This window comes from Leucoraja erinacea, chromosome 4 (assembly GCF_028641065.1).
Source record: "Leucoraja erinacea ecotype New England chromosome 4, Leri_hhj_1, whole genome shotgun sequence".
NCBI lineage: Eukaryota > Metazoa > Chordata > Chondrichthyes > Rajiformes > Rajidae > Leucoraja > Leucoraja erinaceus.
In genome coordinates, this window is record NC_073380.1 from 82185731 (window position 1) to 82201299 (window position 15569).

Below are 15569 nucleotides of genomic sequence, written 5' to 3' on the forward strand. Positions count from 1 at the left end.
AAGGTAAAAAAATTGTTTATCTATTGAAAGAAAATATGTTCAGAATTAAAATCGAATGCTGCATTCAGGCAAAGCCCATTGCACAGAATAATTCAATGGCACTTGAGTCTTTTTGTCCAGATATTTGAAAGTCTATTTCCAGACCAAATTAACTTGGTGCACTGTAATTAAACCCATGCCTTGCAAGTTACAGTTAACAAGCATGTCGCATACACTTTCTTTGTTCAGATTTTTACACTACATTAAGAAAGCATTTTACACTACATTAAGAAAGACAATTAAATAAAATTTTGTTGCAAAGGTAAAAGACAGCTGAGGATAGTAGAAAGTATGGAATAGCATAACTAGAGAATGTTTTCTTAATTTGAATGCATGTTCGCCTGTTTGCCACTGTGTTTGCCACTCAGGCCACCTTTGACTCTCAAGTGGACATTAACACAAACACTTCATCCGTTTTGGACTACGTAAAATTCTGCACCGACAATGTCACAACCCACAAACAAATAAAGACCTTCCCTAATCAGAAGCCGTGGATGAGCAGAGAGGTCAGACTCTTGCTCAAGGCTCGCGATGCCGCTTTTATATCCGGCGACGCTGAGGGATACAGCTCATCCAGGGCCAACCTGAAAAAGGGAATCAGGAGCGCAAAACTCAAATACAAACAGCAGATCGAGGAGCATTTTCAAAACAACTGCGACCCCAGACGCTTGTGGCAAGGCATCAAGTCCATTGCCGACTACAATAAAGTTAACACCCCCCTCCCCCTCAGACAACGCCTCCCTTCCTGATGAGCTAAACTACTTCTATGCTCGTTTTGACAGGGACAACAAAACACCAGCCATCAAAGCTGCCCCACCCCCGAATGAACAACCCCTCAGTCTCTCCACCTCTGCTGTACAAGGCGCACTGAACAAAGTGAATGAGCACAAAGCTGCCGGCCCCGATGGCATCCCCGGGCGTGTGCTCAGGGCATGTGCTGGACAACTATCCCTGGTCTTCACTGACATTTTCAACCTGTCACTGGCCCAGGGTGTCGTCCCTACTTGCCTCAAGACCTCAACCATTGTGCCAGTGCCCAAACAGTCAGCTCCAGGGAGTCTCAACGACTTCCGCCCAGTGGCACTCACCCCTGTCATCGCGAAGTGCTTTAAGTGGCTGATCTTGGCTCACCTCAAAGCCAGCCTCCCCCCCACACTGGACCCCCATCAGTTTGCCTACCGGCCCAACAGGTCTACAGAGGATGCCATATCTGCGGCACTACACTCTGCCCTGACCCACCTGGACAACAACAACTCCTACATCAGGTTGTTGTTCATCGACTTCAACTCCGCCTTTAACACTGTCATCCCCGCCAGCTTGATCACCAAACTCAGCGGACTTGGCATCACCACCTGCCTCTGCAATTGGACACTGGATTTCCTCACCAACAGACCACAGTCTGTTAGGATCAACAACCTCACATCCTCCACTCTAACACTGTGTGCTCAGCCCTCTCCTCTACACCCTCTTCACCCATGACTGCGTCCCTAAGTATCGCTCCAAGGCCATCATAAAATTTGCCGATGACACCACGGTGGTAGGACTGATCAGGGACAACAACGAATCAGCCTATAGCGGCAGCCTGGTGTACCAATAATAACCTCATCCTCAACTCAAAGAAGACGAAGGAAATCATCGTTGACTTCAGGAAGACCAGAGGTGGCAGACATACCCCCATCCACATAAACGGGACTGAGGTGGAGCGCGTCTCCAACTACAAATTCCTCGGGGTACACATCTCTGAGGATCTGTCCTGGTCCCTCAATACCACCAAACTTAACAAAAAGGCGCAGCAGAGCCTTTACTTTCTGAGGAGATTTAAGAAAGCTCACCTGTCCCCTCAGGTCCTGTCCAACCTCTACCGCTGTACCATCGAAAGCATCCTGGCCACCTGCTTCACGGTATGGTACAGCAGCTGCACCACAGCTGACAGGAAGGCACTGCAACGGGTGGTGAAAACCACGCAGCACATCATCGGTGCCCTGCTCCCTGCCATGGATGCCCTCCACCGCAAACGGTGTCTGAGACGGGCCGGGAAAATCATCACGGACCCCTCTCACCCTAGCCATGGACTATTTTCCCTCCTCCCATCAGGGAGGCGGTACATGAGACTCAGGTCTCGCACAAGCAGGCTGAGGAACAGCTTTTTCAATAACACCATTACACTGCTGAACTCACAGTCCCGTCACTAGATATCTTTATACTCTCCCATTTGTATACATTTATTTGCCTATGTACCATGTTTAATTCATCCACAGTCCACACATTGTTAACCAGTATTTTTATTTCTACTATCTTGCGCTATGACCAGACGCTAAACTCCACTTCGTTGTACCTGTACTCGTATTCCAGGGTTGTGCAGCCCACAGCCAGGCCCAAGCAGCAGCCACAGACGTTGGGTGAGGGCCTAGTACCATGTAGGCCACGGACAGGTCCGGAGAAGCCACCGACAAGCCGAGTCTTCAGCCCGGCCGGGAGCAGTCAGCCCGGTGGGGGGTGAAAGTAGAGGAAGCCCAGTCGGGAGCAGAGTCACCCCGACCGTGAGCCTAAAAGCGGGCCAGGCCCCGCGAGAGAAGCGGAGAGAAGCCGAAAGCGGAGAAAGCCCAGTCACGGGAGAAAGCCGTCCGAGAGAAGCGGGACACAGCGCTTAGCCAGCCCCGACGGCAGCGCACAGTCCTGATGCTTGGAGCAGCGGGGACTAGCAACAATAACGAGCAGCAACTCACCTTCCGCAGGGTGTCCACGAGAGCCGGCGACGAGCCGAGCAGCGGGGCCCAGCAGAGTGAGGCCGCGCTGTGGAGCCTCGACGGGCGGAACAGCGGGGAGCCAGAGACTTACCTTCCGCAGGGCGTCCATGGGAGACAGCAGCGGAGCAGCGGGAGTCGACTTGGCAGTGAGCCAGTGGAGGCAACAGCAACGGCTGAGCCAGAGGCAGCAGCAGTGGTCTGGAGTGGCCAGCAGTGTTTGAAAGTAAGGTGAGGCCCGGGGGAGCTAGCGAAAGCAGTAGCGGAGGACCGGTGAGGTCAGCAGCAAATGTGCCGGTGGGGACAGCTCGAGAAGTCGAGGATGCACCGGAGTCCATAGGCCGACAAGCTGGACCAGTGAAATCCTTCACAATAAAAGCACTGTTTGAATGTTATGCGTTATTCACTATTCCTTCACAATAAAAGCAGGAATGTTTGAATGTAATGCATTGGTCACTGTCATTAATAGTAAATCTGTATGCATAGAAGGAATATGGTTTAAAATGTTCTAGTTGGCATTAACCTGAAATGTTGGTTATTAGTATAAATCTATTATTATAAGATTAAGTAATAGTCAGTGAGCTGGATAATCTCTTAAAATGTAAAAGGATTAAGTCCAAGGCAGAAAACACAATGAGAGAACACAATATAAGGCACCTGAATAGCAACAGGTAGCATGGCTTTTTAAATGGCAGGGAAGTTGCCTCAGTTAGATTCTGGGTGTAATTTTGAGAAATGGACTGAAGTCTTGGAGGCTTCGTTCATTTCCAATATCACTGTAGAAAAGAAGAGATCATGGTTCATATTAGGCTTAGGAAGAGAGGGTTATCACACATACATTACTGCGGCCAGCAAAGCCCATGGATAAAATGTACAAGGAGTGTAAGGAGGCATTAATGGCTCATTTCTCACCAAAACCTCTAAGGGCATCCAGAGGCATGGAGCCTGAACTAAAGAGGGCAGGGAGTCCCTCAAAGGATAAACGGGAGGTGCTAAGTGACAAACATCAAGAGCAAAGTGACAAAAGTCAAGTGCCAAGTGACGAAGGTCAAGCGCAAAAGGCCAAAGGTAAAAGGCAAAGGAAAAAAAGGCAACGGAAAATTGCCATCCAGAGGGCAACCCTAACTATTCAAGCTGCATTCAAGGGTATGAAGGTACGGAGAGAGATCCAGAACAAACAGAAGGCAGCAACGGTAACACATGCAGCATTTAGAATGCACAGAGTATACTGTCTATACAGGGCAATGAGATTGGCAGCTTTAATAGTACAAACCCATTATAGGGCACACCTTCAAATGGAAAGTGATTGCAAAACTTATATGAAGGTACAGTGTTGTGCTGCTTCAGGCTGCCTACCGAGGGATGGTTGTTCGAAAGCAATTGCGGTGCATGCACAAATCTTCCAAGGTCATACTTTATTATTTATTATCAGATGCATAAACAGTATCAGTATTTCAAGAAACTACACTGGTCTGCCATTGCGGTACAGCAACGATACAGAGCTTGCCAGATAAGAAATGTCCAAGTGAGACATTATAATAGTTTGAGAAAAGCAGTGGTTTGTATTCAGGCCTTCTAGCGCGGGATAAAAGCCAGAGAATCAGTTGAGAAAATCAAGGCAGCACGCCATATTAAGTCATTCATAATGATGTGCATTACAAGAAAACATTTCTTGATGCAAAAGGCGGCTGTAGTCACTCTGCAAGCTGCATACCATGGTTACCGATTAAGGGTACGCTACAGAGCTATGCGACAAGCAGTCATTTTGATCCAGAGATGGTACAAAGCATGCAAAATAGGGCATTCCCAGTTTGTGCAATATCAGTCAATGAGGTATGCAACTATTACCATTCAGGCTGCCTACAAGAGTATGGTGGTTAGGCAGGGGGTTAAGCAAAAGACAGCTACTATAAAAGTGCAGTCAGTACTCCGTATGAGTTGGTATAGGAAAGACTTAAGAAGACAAATAGAGGCACAACAGAAAAGGCTGAAACGATACAAAAGGCTTAAACGATATAGGAAAGACTTCCTCCAACTGAATTATACAGCAGTTATAGTGCAGTCTCACTACCGTGCTTATAAAGCAAGAAAACTATACAGAGCACAAATCAAAGCCACGGTTGTATTGCAAAGACAATATAGATCTTACTTCTTGATGAAGAACCAAAGATGTGACTTAAGTGGACAAATAGATGAACAACAGAAAAGGCTTAAATGATACAAAAGGCCTAAACGATATAATAATAATAATAATACATTTTATTTATGGGCGCCTTTCAAGAGTCTCAAGGACACCTTACAAAAATTTAGCAGGTAGAGGAAAGACATGTAAGGGGAATGAAATAAATAGTAGAGACATGACTAGTACACAAAGTAAAGACAGAATTCAATTCAAAACACAATATGAGGCAATTAATGCACAGATGAAAAGGGAGGGAGACGTGAGGCTAAGGATAGTGAAGAGATGGGTCTTGAGGCAGGACTGGAAGATGGTGAGGGACACGGAATTGCGGATCAGTTGGGGGAGGGAGTTCCAGAGCCTGGGAGCTGCCCTGGAGAAGGCTCTATCCCCAAAACTGCGGAGGTTGGACTTGTGGATGGAGAGGAGACCGGCTGATGTGGATCTGAGGGACTGTGAGGGTTGGTAGGGGGAGAGGAGGTCAGTGAGATAATAGTCCAGTCGGGAGGAGATGAAGGCAGGATGGTGGAGGGCTTTGTAGGTGAGGATAAGGATTTTGTAGGTGATCCGGTGGGAGATGGGAAGCCAGTGAAGTTGTTTGAGGACTGGAGTGATGTGATGCCAGGATTTGGTGTGGGTGATGAGTCGGGCGGCTGTGTTCTGGACCAGTTGGGGTCGGTTGATGTAGGTGGAGCTGATGCCAAGGAGAAGTGAGTTGCAATAGTCCAGTCGGGAGGAGATGAAGGCATGGATGAGTCTTTCAACAGCGGGAGATGTGAGAGAGGGTCTGAGTTTGGCGATGTTGCGGAGATGAAAGAAGGAGGTTTTAATGACATGGCGGATGTGAGGCTCAAGGGAGAGGGTGGAATCAAAGATCACGCCAAGGTTGCGGGCCTGGGGAGATGGGGAGACAGTGGTGCCGTCGATGGTGAGAGTGGGGTTATTGATTTTGCTGAGTGTGGCTTTGGAGCCTATGAGGAGGAATTCTGTCTTATCGCTGTTGAGTTTGAGGATATAGGAAAGACTTCCTCAAACTGAAATATATAGCAATTGTAGTGCAGTCTCACTACGTTGCTTATGAAGCAAGAAATCTATATAGAGCGCAAATCAAAGCCACTGTTGTATTGCAAAGACAATATAGATCCTACTTCTTGATGAAGAACCAGAAAGGTGACTTCAGAAGACAAATAGATGAACAACAGAAAAGGCTTAAACGATACGAAGAACGGTTAAATAAATGTCTGACACCGAGTAAAAAGCTGCTAATAGAAAAGTCTAAAGAAGAGAGGATTGTCGGTCAAGACAAAAGTATGCAGGACCGATTGCGATTAGGCCACTTCACTGTAGTCCAGCATGGAGCCTCCTTCACTGAGCTAATCAGATCACCATGATACAGGAAGATGTAGGCATAATTACCCACCATCCCCACCAATCCATCCCATATTCATTTCTCTCATCCAAAATGCCACCTAATTCTTAATGTCTCAAATGCCCTGAAACTAAATTCCAAGGCCTCAGAACACTTCTGCCCTTTATTCTTACCTTGCAATCTGAGACCTGGCTTCTGACGTCTTAACTACCAGAAATATTCTGCTTTCTCTCAGCCAACAACATCCATGATACATTTTTGTCCATTCATCCCTTAATCTGCATCGTTTTAATTTTAAAGAGGGGAGTTTTGGAAGACCACATTTCTTTTTGCTTGTTGCAATTAAATACTGTTCCCGATCTAAAATAACTTAAAGACTGCTGAATAATCCACAGGATGGACCTTGAGAGCGAATTAAGAAACTTGGTGGCATTGTAGTAGTCCATTGTAGAACCTAGCTCAGGAAAGACAAGTGAGCACTTTAGCTGCAGATGGTCTGAAGTGGAAGCAGATATGGAATAGGGATTAGGTGGTGGAGATAGGGAGAGGATTTGGGCTCACAGAGTTCTGGAAAGTCAGGTTCAAGCAGACATATCCAAATAGAAGCTAAATGCATTTCATATCCAAATAGAAGAATGTATGTGACACGAGTAAAACAGAGTTTATGAAGGACTATTCGAGAAATCAGCTGATGCAGTTAACATTGTCAAAAGCTGCTCTCAAAACAAACTTTTCAAAGTCCTGGTACTGTGAACAAACCTGCTCAACAGTAGCTGACCGAGTAGGACAAAAAGAAAGTGGATAATTATGGTATCCGTCAGAGCTGCACTTTTAACATAACATTTACATTCACATGGGGCATCATATCCATCCCCAGACATGATGAAAACTGTTGTTGAACAAAATAGGTTGAAGGTACTCTTAAAATTCTAGAACAAATAAAAGTTTTAAATATCTTTCTTTCTAACTGTCAAGTTCAACTGCCTCACAAACTTCAGCATCTGATTAGGCTCTAGAAATAGGCTCTTTGGCCCACCAAGTTCATGCCTACCTTCGATCACCAATTCACACTAATTCTATGTTATCCCACTTTTGCTTCCCTACATGCCAGGAGCAATTTACAGTGAGAGGCCAATAGACCAACAAACCCTAACATATTTGGAGATGTGGGAGGAAACTGTAGCACCCAGAGAAAACCGACACACGGTAACACTGAGAATGTGCCAACTCAACACAGACAGCACACAAGGCCAGGATTGAACCCAGGTCGCTTCTAGCTGTGCCACTGTGTCGCCTAATAAAGGAAAGGAACAAGGATATGCCAGTTGCCTAATTTTGAATAAAGCACCCCTCAATATATTCACCCGTTTGTGATAACATTTAATCTACTGACCCTCGTCCTTCAAAGTCAAACAAGTAGTTCAATACCAGAAAATTATCAAGAATTAGACACAAATCAAATGTAAAAAGGCTCTCATAACCTTGCCAAATAGAATACTTTTAATACTTGGAATAGAAAGATCTTGTTCATTTGGTCAATTGACTACTATCCATGTTCACTGCCTCACAACAAACGCGTTTATTTTCCAATGCACGAACATCCATCAGGTTCTCAATTGTGGTTACAGAATACAGCCAGACAACTTTTGGGATTAAATTACATTCTCACAAAAGTCAATTCTACCAAAGGAACGGGCAATGACTAATTACTCAACTCAGAGCAGAAAAATTAGAGAGGCCTGGTATAATTTACTTGCTTCAGTCAACCTAATAAATACTGTAGGTGATAGGTAGGCAGCTTCATTGCATTGGTGCAAACACACTACAGCCTATTAAATCATGCTTTTAACCAAAAATAAATAAAATCCAGCACTGTAATTCCAAGCACAGTGGGGATCAAAACTTAAAATGTGGGGGGGGGGGGTCGGGTGTGGGGGTGGTGTGGTGTGTGGGCAGGGGGGCAGAGGGGAGGGATGTGGGGACAGGGGGGGGGGGGGGGGGGAGAGAGCTCGGAGAAAAGACAGGGAAGAGCCATGGGGGAGAGTGCGATATCACGGGGGAGGGGCAGGAGCCAGTGAGGAGGAGGAGGACCAGAGGGGACCGCGGTGTGATGGGGACTCACAGCGGGCGCAGGTCGCTCGCCACTGGCCGCTTCGCTAGTCGCTCTCCTCCGACGGGATCAGAGTCTCCCCTTTCCGTTTGGCGACATAGGCGCCATCTCCGACTCCGCGCTGGGCTGGGCTGGGCCATTTCCGGTCCCTCCCTCTGAAAATTGTGTCCGGTTGGAGACCTCCGCCGGCCATCCAGATCCTCCCGCAGCTGCAGTAAAGATACGATGGCGTGGACCGTCCTGCAGAGTGACAGTAGAAGGGACCAATCCGCGCGGCGCTGAATGGCAGGAGAGGCAATCGATCTGCGCACGCGCGGTTATTAAGATTTTTAAACCTTGATATCTCTTACCAGCTTCCACCAATCAGAATGAAGCTTGGTGCAATCGCAGCATAGGAAAATGGTGAGTTAAGCTGGTGAAAAGTCGTAGCACTATCGCGTACCATTTTTGCGCAAATAGAATGACCGCCATGCCGGAAGATAACAAGATCAGAGTTTTGATTATGTATAGATGGTTGGAAGAAAAACAGATATAAAGATCCAAGATAGACTACTGTAAATATTGTTTTTTGGCACATTTCTAAAATAGAGACTGCTTAAACACCATTCCGTTTAGGTTTATTGTTGTGCATACTGAGGCACAGTGAAGAGCTTTGCTTTGCATGGTGTCTAATTAAATCAGATAATACTATACATGGATACACTCAAGCCGAACTCAAATACAATAGGTAGAACAAAGCAAATGGTACAGAGTGCAAAATATAGCTCTCAGCATTGCAGCATACCAGTTCTAGAGACAAAGTCCAATACCTGCAATGCAGTAGAGGTGAATTGGATAGTACCCTAACTTTCGAGTTGGATAGTACCCTAACTTTTGAATTGGATAGTACCCTAACTAAATTGCGCTTTCAAGTTTCTGTATCTTCTACTCGAAGGGAGCGGGGGAGATGGAGTAATGTCGAGGTAGCAAAATTTATAGTAGATACAAAGTGCTGGAGTAACTCAACAGGTCAGGCAGTGATCTTCAAGTAGGGTCATGACCCAAAACATCACCCATCCTTTTTCTCTATCGATGTTGCCTGATTCGCTGAGTTACTCCAGCACTTTGTATCTATCTGAGGTAGCACAATTTCTTTATTTTGACAAGTCATTGAAGGCCCAGAGTGCATCAGTGTATGGAGCAAGAAGCTGAGAAACCAAGGAAGCTCTGAATGGATTCTGTCAAGAATGACTTCATAGAAAAGTGGAACTCAGTCAATTCCAACACCTAAACTGATTCAAACGTTGATAATGCTGACGTGAAGAAGGCGAATAGCCACAGAACAGGCAACCATGCAACTTAGACATCAAGACTTAAACGGAACATTCTCCGATAAGATTTACTAGATTCTGCAAAAAAACGCAGAAACTATTCTGCGCTATTTTTCCATTGTCACGCATACTCAACCAGGTAGACGTTCCACAAAGTTTATCCAAGTGAAATCTTCCCAATGGCACAGAAAATCTTAAACTTGAATGGTCGCCTACAAAACTGTATTTCAATTTAAGCGTATTTTACCTGATACCATGCATGTCCACAAAACTGATTATGGTCAAAGCAATAAGTATCAAGGTTCTCTGATTCATTTAATTTCTCAGGGAAAACCAATGTTTGTTTTCCATAAATGGCAACTGATTGTATTGGTTCACAATGGATTTTGAGATTAAAGCAACGTATTTTTATTAAAAAATGAAATTGTAGATGTCTTGTGCAATTTAATACCCAATTTCTTCACTGCACTCGAACATTACCCATGCATGAATGCACAACTTGCATTTTTTTGTTTTGGATTTGAATACTTGCATCGAGCCTCTTCAGCAAACGACTTCTGAACTATTGCCAAAATTGTTAAGCACTATCTCAAATTCCTTGCATGACTCATTTATGGCAATACTAGATGAGAACATACTTAGACAAAAACATTCAAGACCATGCTATGCGTCTGTTTGTCCGTAACCAGAATCTGAGTTGGACAGGATATGACGCTGAGATAGTTGAGTAGCAAGTACCAAATTCAATCATGATAAAAGTTGCAAACACATAGCTAGAGAAGCAAATCTACAATATCCAAGAATTGTAGTGAGTACATGTCGAAGAAACATTAAGGCATGGGGTGGGAGCAGCCTTGTTTCAATGCTTGGAAATTCTGTAAATCAGTGCACAAGATCTTTAGACAGGATACAACGTATAGAAAACAATTTCCATCTATGGTTCGCTTTATTAAGTCAAGTCAAGTCAAGTCAAGTCAAGTTTATTTGTCACATACACATACGAGATGTGCAGTGAAATGAAAGTGGCAATGCTCGCGGATTTTTTGTGCAAAAGACAAACAACAAAACAACCAAACAAATTATAAACACAATCATAACACACATATTCTTTTACATAATAAATAATAGAAGGAAAAACGTTCTGTAGAGTTAGTCCCTGGTGAGATAGGCGTTTACAGTCCGAATTGCCTCTGGGAAGAAACTCCTTCTCAACCTCTCTGTTCTCACCGTATGGCAACGGAGGCGTTTGCCTGACCGTAGCAGCTGGAACAGTCCGTTGCAGGGGTGGAAGGGGCCTCTCATGATTTTGTTTGCTCTGGAGTTGCACCTCCTGTTGTATAGTTCCTGCAGGGGGTGAGTGACGTTCCCATAGTGCGTTCGTCCGAACGCACTACTCTCAGCAGAGCCTTCTTGTCCTTGGCAGAGCAATTCCCAAACAATATCATGGATATTAAGTATCCATCTCTGCCGTAATACCTTCAGACTGCACTTTCACCATCTTGAGAGCCACCTGCTTAGACAGCCACCTCATCTCCGTATGAAATAAGAAAACATTTTTATTGATTCTAATACCTCACTTTCTGATTTTTTTTCTTTATGCATTTTCCCTGTCTTTGGGCATTCAAAATCTTATATTTTAGCCTTTCATTCTTCTAAACTACAGTGGATACAATTTCTTCCCCGAATAGACAGTCCTTTTACATCTCCATTCTCCACCTGGAAGGTATCAAGGTCCCGTGGTTCTTCCTTGAACAGAGGCCCAATTAATACCTCTAGTAACACTCTCCTCTGCCTGGTGGAACTTCAGCATCCTCAACAACTTCTCTTTTGGAATATCGGAAGGTAACCCCGAACTAAACGTGTTTCAGAAGAATTTATTCAATTACGGGCTAATAACGGGAAAAAAGCTTATACTTAAATTCTGGAAAAATGCGCCCACACCAACAATAAAAATGTGGATATCAAATATGTTTGAAACATTACATCTGGAAGAGATGAGATTCCTCTTAGCAGGTAAAGCAGACCAATTCCAAAAGACGTGGTCTATGTTTCTGGACCTATTACAAGTATGAGGTGCAATAGTAATTTAAAAAATAAATAAAAGAATGGTACCAAGACCTGGTAACGGGAGGTAAAACAACAAAAACAGACTTGGTTGGTAGTCCCCTTTCTGCGGAGTTTAATGTTATAATAGAGCGATTGTTCCTACTTCCTTTTTCTTTCTTTTCTAGGGTCTACTTTCTCACTTTACTTCCTTCTCTAACTTCTTTTCTAAGGGGCTTTCTTTTCCCAACACTCTTGCACTTCACGACTCTTGCGCACTTTCTTTACTTCCTTACTTCTATCTTTTTCTTAAAGCTCAAAAAAAATGAGGCGGTACAAAAAATGTATTAAGATATATGTGCTGTGTAGTATTGTAATTTACCGTACTTCTAATAAAAAATAAATAAAAAAATAAAAAAAAACTTCTCTTTTGCTCCTCTGCCTTCCTTAAAGTCAAAGGTGTTAGCCATGGACACTCACATGGGCTCAGTTATGCTTGCTTTTTTCCCCGTTACATTGCATGGTCCATGTTCCAAACGTACACTGGCACCATGCCCCAACTATTTATCCTCTACACCGAATACTGCATCGCTCCTGCACTCATGCAGAACTCGTTGATTTCATTAACGTTAAGACTCACTTCCACCTCAAATTCACTTGGATTATCTCTGACACCTCTCTCCCTTTTATTGATCTCTCTGCCTTCATCAAAGGAGATAGACTGATGTTTACTACAAACCCATTGACTTACAGAGACTATGCCTTCTCCAATCCTGCCTCTTACAAAGATGCTATTCCCTACTCTCCGTCTAAGCCGTATCTACTCCCAAGGTGAGATTTTCCATTCAAGGATATCTCAGATGTCCTCTTTCCATAGTAAATGTGGTTTCATGGATGGATCCCACACATCTCTTCTTCATCCTATGGAACCGCTCTCCTTCCCCCACCCGCAAACAGAATAAGGATATAGGTTCCCTGATCCTTACGTTTCACCCCACCAGCCTCCGCATCTAACACATCATATAACCATATAACAATTACAGCACGGAAACAGGCCATCTCGGCCCTACAAGTCCATGCCGAACAATTATTTTCCCTTAGTCCTACCTGCCTGCAATATAAACACATAACATCATTCTCAGACATATCCGCCACATCCAATGTGATTCTACCACTGGTCACATCTTCCCTTCCCCACCGCATTCCGCAGAGACCACTCCCTACTAAACCATTCTCACCTAAACCAAGCCCTCCTGGGTACTTTCCCCAACTACACATCACATTTGCTCAGGTTTACAGTACATCCTTCTTTTCAACTTATTATACCATTTCCAATTCAAACAATTCTTTCAAGGAGGAAACCTTGCATGCCTCATTATAATCAATCTTTTTAACTCTCAATTATAATTTATCTGTATTGACATCTTGAAAAAAGAAGCTTAAAAATTATAAGAGATTTTGGTCTTCATATTACTGATGGCAGATTGGGAACAAATGTCCCACCCTTTCACAGACTTCACTAAAAAAGAATAAACAATGCTTACTGTCAAGGACAAAGTCAGAGTAAGAAATATGACCTCAGATTCAAGCTCACAGCAAGCCTTGTTGGGGAGAGGACCAAACCATGGGAGACCACAAGCAGCTGTGATGTCATCTCTGACCCACTCTCATTTGCCACCTGGGTATAACGACAAGACCTCATTGAGGAGTAAGTACCAACACAAGTGGCACTGGAAAGCCAGTTCTGCCCACTCCAGAGAAGAACCATGACATTCCTGTTTAGGATAAACACAAAATGTTGGAGACAGGCAGCATCTCTGGAGAGAAGGAATGGGTGACGTTTTGGATCGAGACCCTTCTCTAGACAACCCGTAACATCACCCATTCACAAAATGTCGTGAACACTGCCCAGTCCATCACCGGCTCTTGACTCCCCACCTTCGAAGGGATTTACCAGAGTCACTTCATCAGAGACCCACACCATCCTGGCCACACACTCATCTCACCACTGCAATCGCTAAGGAGGTACAGGAGCCTGAGAACTGTAATGTCCAGGTTCAGGAACAGCTTCTTCCCTACAGCCATCGGGCTATTAAACACTACAACCTCATAAGCTCTGAATTATAATAGACTATTATTATTATTATTTCTATTATTATTATTGCAGTTATTGTTTGATTTTTGAGTATGTGTGTGTGTATATATATATATAAAACATATGTGAGTATGTGTATATATACACACACTGAACTTTTTTTTCCTCTCTCGTTTATCACATTATTTACAGTGTACTATGTTTACATATTCTGTTGTGATGCAGTAAGCAAGAATTTCTGTCTGGGACATATGACAATATGACACTCGACTCTCTCCAGAGATACTGCTTGTCCCGTTGAGTTACTCCAGCATTTTGTGTCTATATTCGCTGCAAACCAGCATCTGAAGAAGGGTCTCGACCCGAAACGTCACCCATTCCTTCTCTCCAGAGATGCTGCCTATCCATCTGAGTTACTCCAGCATTTTGTGTCTATCTGCAGTTCCTTCCTGATCAGGAGTCTGACGGTTGGTAAAGCATCAGCGGTGCCTCAGTAGAGCCCACCCACCTAAAAGGACATGGGACCACCCAAAGAGGGGCGTGTAGGATGCAATCGTGCAAAGGATAATGACAGTTTGGATCACTCAGAGAAGGGGTGAGGAAGGAGGGGCTGCAATCGCCTACAGGGAAGAGGTGGAGACTGCGGGGGAAAGGGAACTCCCCGAGGGGGATTGGTCAAGCGGGTGGTATGCGGGGGCGTCCAAAAGCAGCCTAGGCAGGGGGAAAGTTGACGACCCCGGCGCAGGGGCGGCCCACTCACCGGGCGACTCGGGTACACCCGCGCCAGGTGGTTCTTGAGGCGTCCCACGGTCCAGTCGAGGAAGCAGCGCACCGTCTGGTCATCGTACTTCTGGTTGGGCGCTCTGATCACAAGAGTCACCGGGTTGTCGGCCGCACTCGGCTCCATGGCGCATACTCCCCGTGCGGAACGCTGGCGGCGGCCTGGGCCCGGAGGCCTCACACTCACAGAGCCCGGTCGGCGGCCGTCCCCTCCATGGCTCGGCTCATCTCCCCGCAGCCCCACTTACATGGCGGCGGGCGGGCCCGACGCCACGGCCTCTTGTTTACTGTCTGTCAGCTGTCAGGCCCAAAGTATCTTTGGTCAGGCCCACACCCGCCCGGCTCCGGCTCCGGCTCCGGCTCTGCCTCCGCGCCGCTCCAGTCTCCACGGTGACGAGCATTCACGCGCGCGTGCCCGCTCCGTCCCCTGCCACGCGCAATCGCTCGCGCGCACACGCCGCCATCACCACTGATCTTTGACTGGAGCTGCTTTCCCTGCCGTGACGGCACAATCCGCAGTCAGGTGACCCGCAGAGCGTGCGTGACGCCACAGTTCGCGTCAGCTGATCGCTGGGCGGGTGGGCGGGCGTCAAGTCGGGGATTCCCTTCCCGGAATGTATCAAACATCCTCTCGGTGCAACCCACCGCATCTATACCATCCTATGACCCGTGGTTCCCGTCTAGGATTCACGGGTCACAGTGTAGAATAGATGCGGCGGGCGCACGGAGAGGGAGGGAGGAATAGTTTGTTCTAGCTAAGACCTGGATCACTTCCTCAGGACACTTTGCGCTCGGCCATTCACGCTTCAGGTGGGAAGGACGATTGAGAAAACTCAAAGCGTGCTCAGTCTTTGGAATTTTCTTCCCAAGAGGGTGTGGCACCGGTCACTGCGCATAAAT

At 45.6% G+C, this 15569-nt stretch overlaps 1 protein-coding gene across 1 annotated transcript in view; it reads right to left on the reverse strand.

Moving 5' to 3' along the window:
• Nucleotides 1–15146, reverse strand: part of herpud2 (HERPUD family member 2) — a 57057-nt gene extending 41911 nt beyond the window's left edge. The window contains exon 1 of the mRNA XM_055634668.1: nucleotides 14650–15146. Within this exon, the coding sequence (XP_055490643.1) occupies nucleotides 14650–14796 (147 nt within the window). The 5' untranslated portion in view covers nucleotides 14797–15146. The remainder of the gene's footprint in view (nucleotides 1–14649) is intronic.
• Between the last annotated feature and the right edge of the window lie 423 nt (nucleotides 15147–15569).